Below are 1,593 nucleotides of genomic sequence, written 5' to 3'. Positions count from 1 at the left end.
TGATGGCACGATTAGTTTTAGCAGCATCCAGTGCATGATTAGTGATAGCCACAAAAGATACTTCTCTTTTGTCTAAATGATAATGTAAAACTTTAAGTGACTCATGACGTTCTTCAGGTAGACCAGCTTCATCCATAAAAACGACACAATAGGTGGGAACATTAGAACTGGCAAAGACCCTTTGACGCTGAATTGCCTGCTTAAAAATATTTTCAACCTCAACTGAATTAGTGTGTTTCGAACATTGATAAAAAAATGGCTGTAAGGCATGGAAAGCATTTGCATTCTTCAATTCTTCATTCTTAGAGGATTTTCCTTTGAAGGTGCTACTAACTAAATTAAATGATAGTGTTTTTGATGTTCCTGGCTCTCCAATGATAATGAGAGGGGTATGTGTTTGACAACAAGCTATGTTAGCAAATATATTCTCTTTCAAAGCTCTCGTCTTGGCTATTCCAGGAGGTAGATTCATTCTCTCTATATACCATTCTAATTCATCATTGAAAGCTGTAGTAAAGTTACATCCAACTAGCAGGTCTTTACATTGAGTGTCCAGAAATATAGCATAACTTTCTCTGTCCAATTCTTGTAGTCTCAAATAGTATACTAAGCCCAGTGATACTAGTAATGCTCGTATTTGTTGTTCTTTAGTAGTTGTATAGCGTTGGAAGGCTTTGTATGTATCAAATAACCACTTGTAGAAATCAAATACTCGTTGAATATCTCTTTGACTTACACAACTTCTAGAACACTTCTCGGCTTCCATTTTATGAATACCTTTATTTTTCAACATTCTATCAGCATATAACCTCATTTTATTTTGGCTTTCAACAATGAAATAAGTTAAATCACCAGGAGTAAAAGCCTCAGGTTGATCTTTTGTACAATCATTCATTTTGGCAGCAATGTATTTTTCTTCTTGAACGTTATTCAATGCTCCATAGTCCCATTTCAGATAATCAATTGTAGGATGAAGCTCACGAACATAATAACTTGGCTTAACCCAAACATTTTTTGCATTTTGTAAATGAATTGTACTATCTCCACGTAAAGGATTACAAGCAGCTATGATAAAAACATTGTCTAACATTGCCTAACATAAAATAATAATAATATTAGATTATAGCAATTTTATCAAACCTCTCCATCAATGGTCCTATCAATTATAATTTCTTTGAAAAGTCCCATACAAGAAGATGTATTGATTTCATCAAGATAAGCCTAATAGCAATAATGAGTGCCATTTAATGTATGCTAATTTTTAGATCACAGTCCATAGTATAAAGTTTTTGTCTGCAGTATAGAATTTGCACATTATATTGCTATAAAAATTTTTTAAAAGGCAGCGCAACCTCCTTAATTTTTGTTGAAATAGGTTTTAAACAATATGATGCTTCTTTATGGCATAGAAAAATTTTGCTGATTTCTATCAATGTTGAATTTTTACAAATGCTCAAAAATTGAGCAAAAACTGTCATTGCTTTTATTGTAATAGCAATACATGAGGGCTAAGTAACATTTGGGGATGGGCAATTTTGTTCCAATAATACACGTTTCCCACAAAGCATGCCAAGTGAGCTAAACAGCATGCTA

General features: G+C 33.1%; 1 protein-coding gene across 1 annotated transcript in view; it reads right to left on the bottom strand.

The window, feature by feature from the left end:
- Nucleotides 1-1,593, bottom strand: part of LOC109587936 (uncharacterized) — a gene marked incomplete at its 3' end in the record, with an annotated part of 9,334 nt that overhangs the window by 2,195 nt on the left and 5,546 nt on the right. Inside the window, exons 12-13 of the mRNA XM_020004146.1 lie at nt 1,141-1,221; nt 62-1,093 (exon numbers count right to left, since the gene is read on the bottom strand). Coding sequence (XP_019859705.1) covers nt 62-1,093; nt 1,141-1,221 — 1,113 coding nt within the window. The remainder of the gene's footprint in view (nt 1-61; nt 1,094-1,140; nt 1,222-1,593) is intronic.

Source organism: Amphimedon queenslandica, unplaced genomic scaffold (genome assembly GCF_000090795.2).
Source record: "Amphimedon queenslandica unplaced genomic scaffold, v1.1 AMPQUscaffold_12375, whole genome shotgun sequence".
Taxonomy (NCBI): domain Eukaryota; kingdom Metazoa; phylum Porifera; class Demospongiae; order Haplosclerida; family Niphatidae; genus Amphimedon; species Amphimedon queenslandica.
The sequence above is the reverse complement of the archived record's forward strand: the minus strand, read 5'-3'. Positions and strand labels throughout refer to the sequence as shown.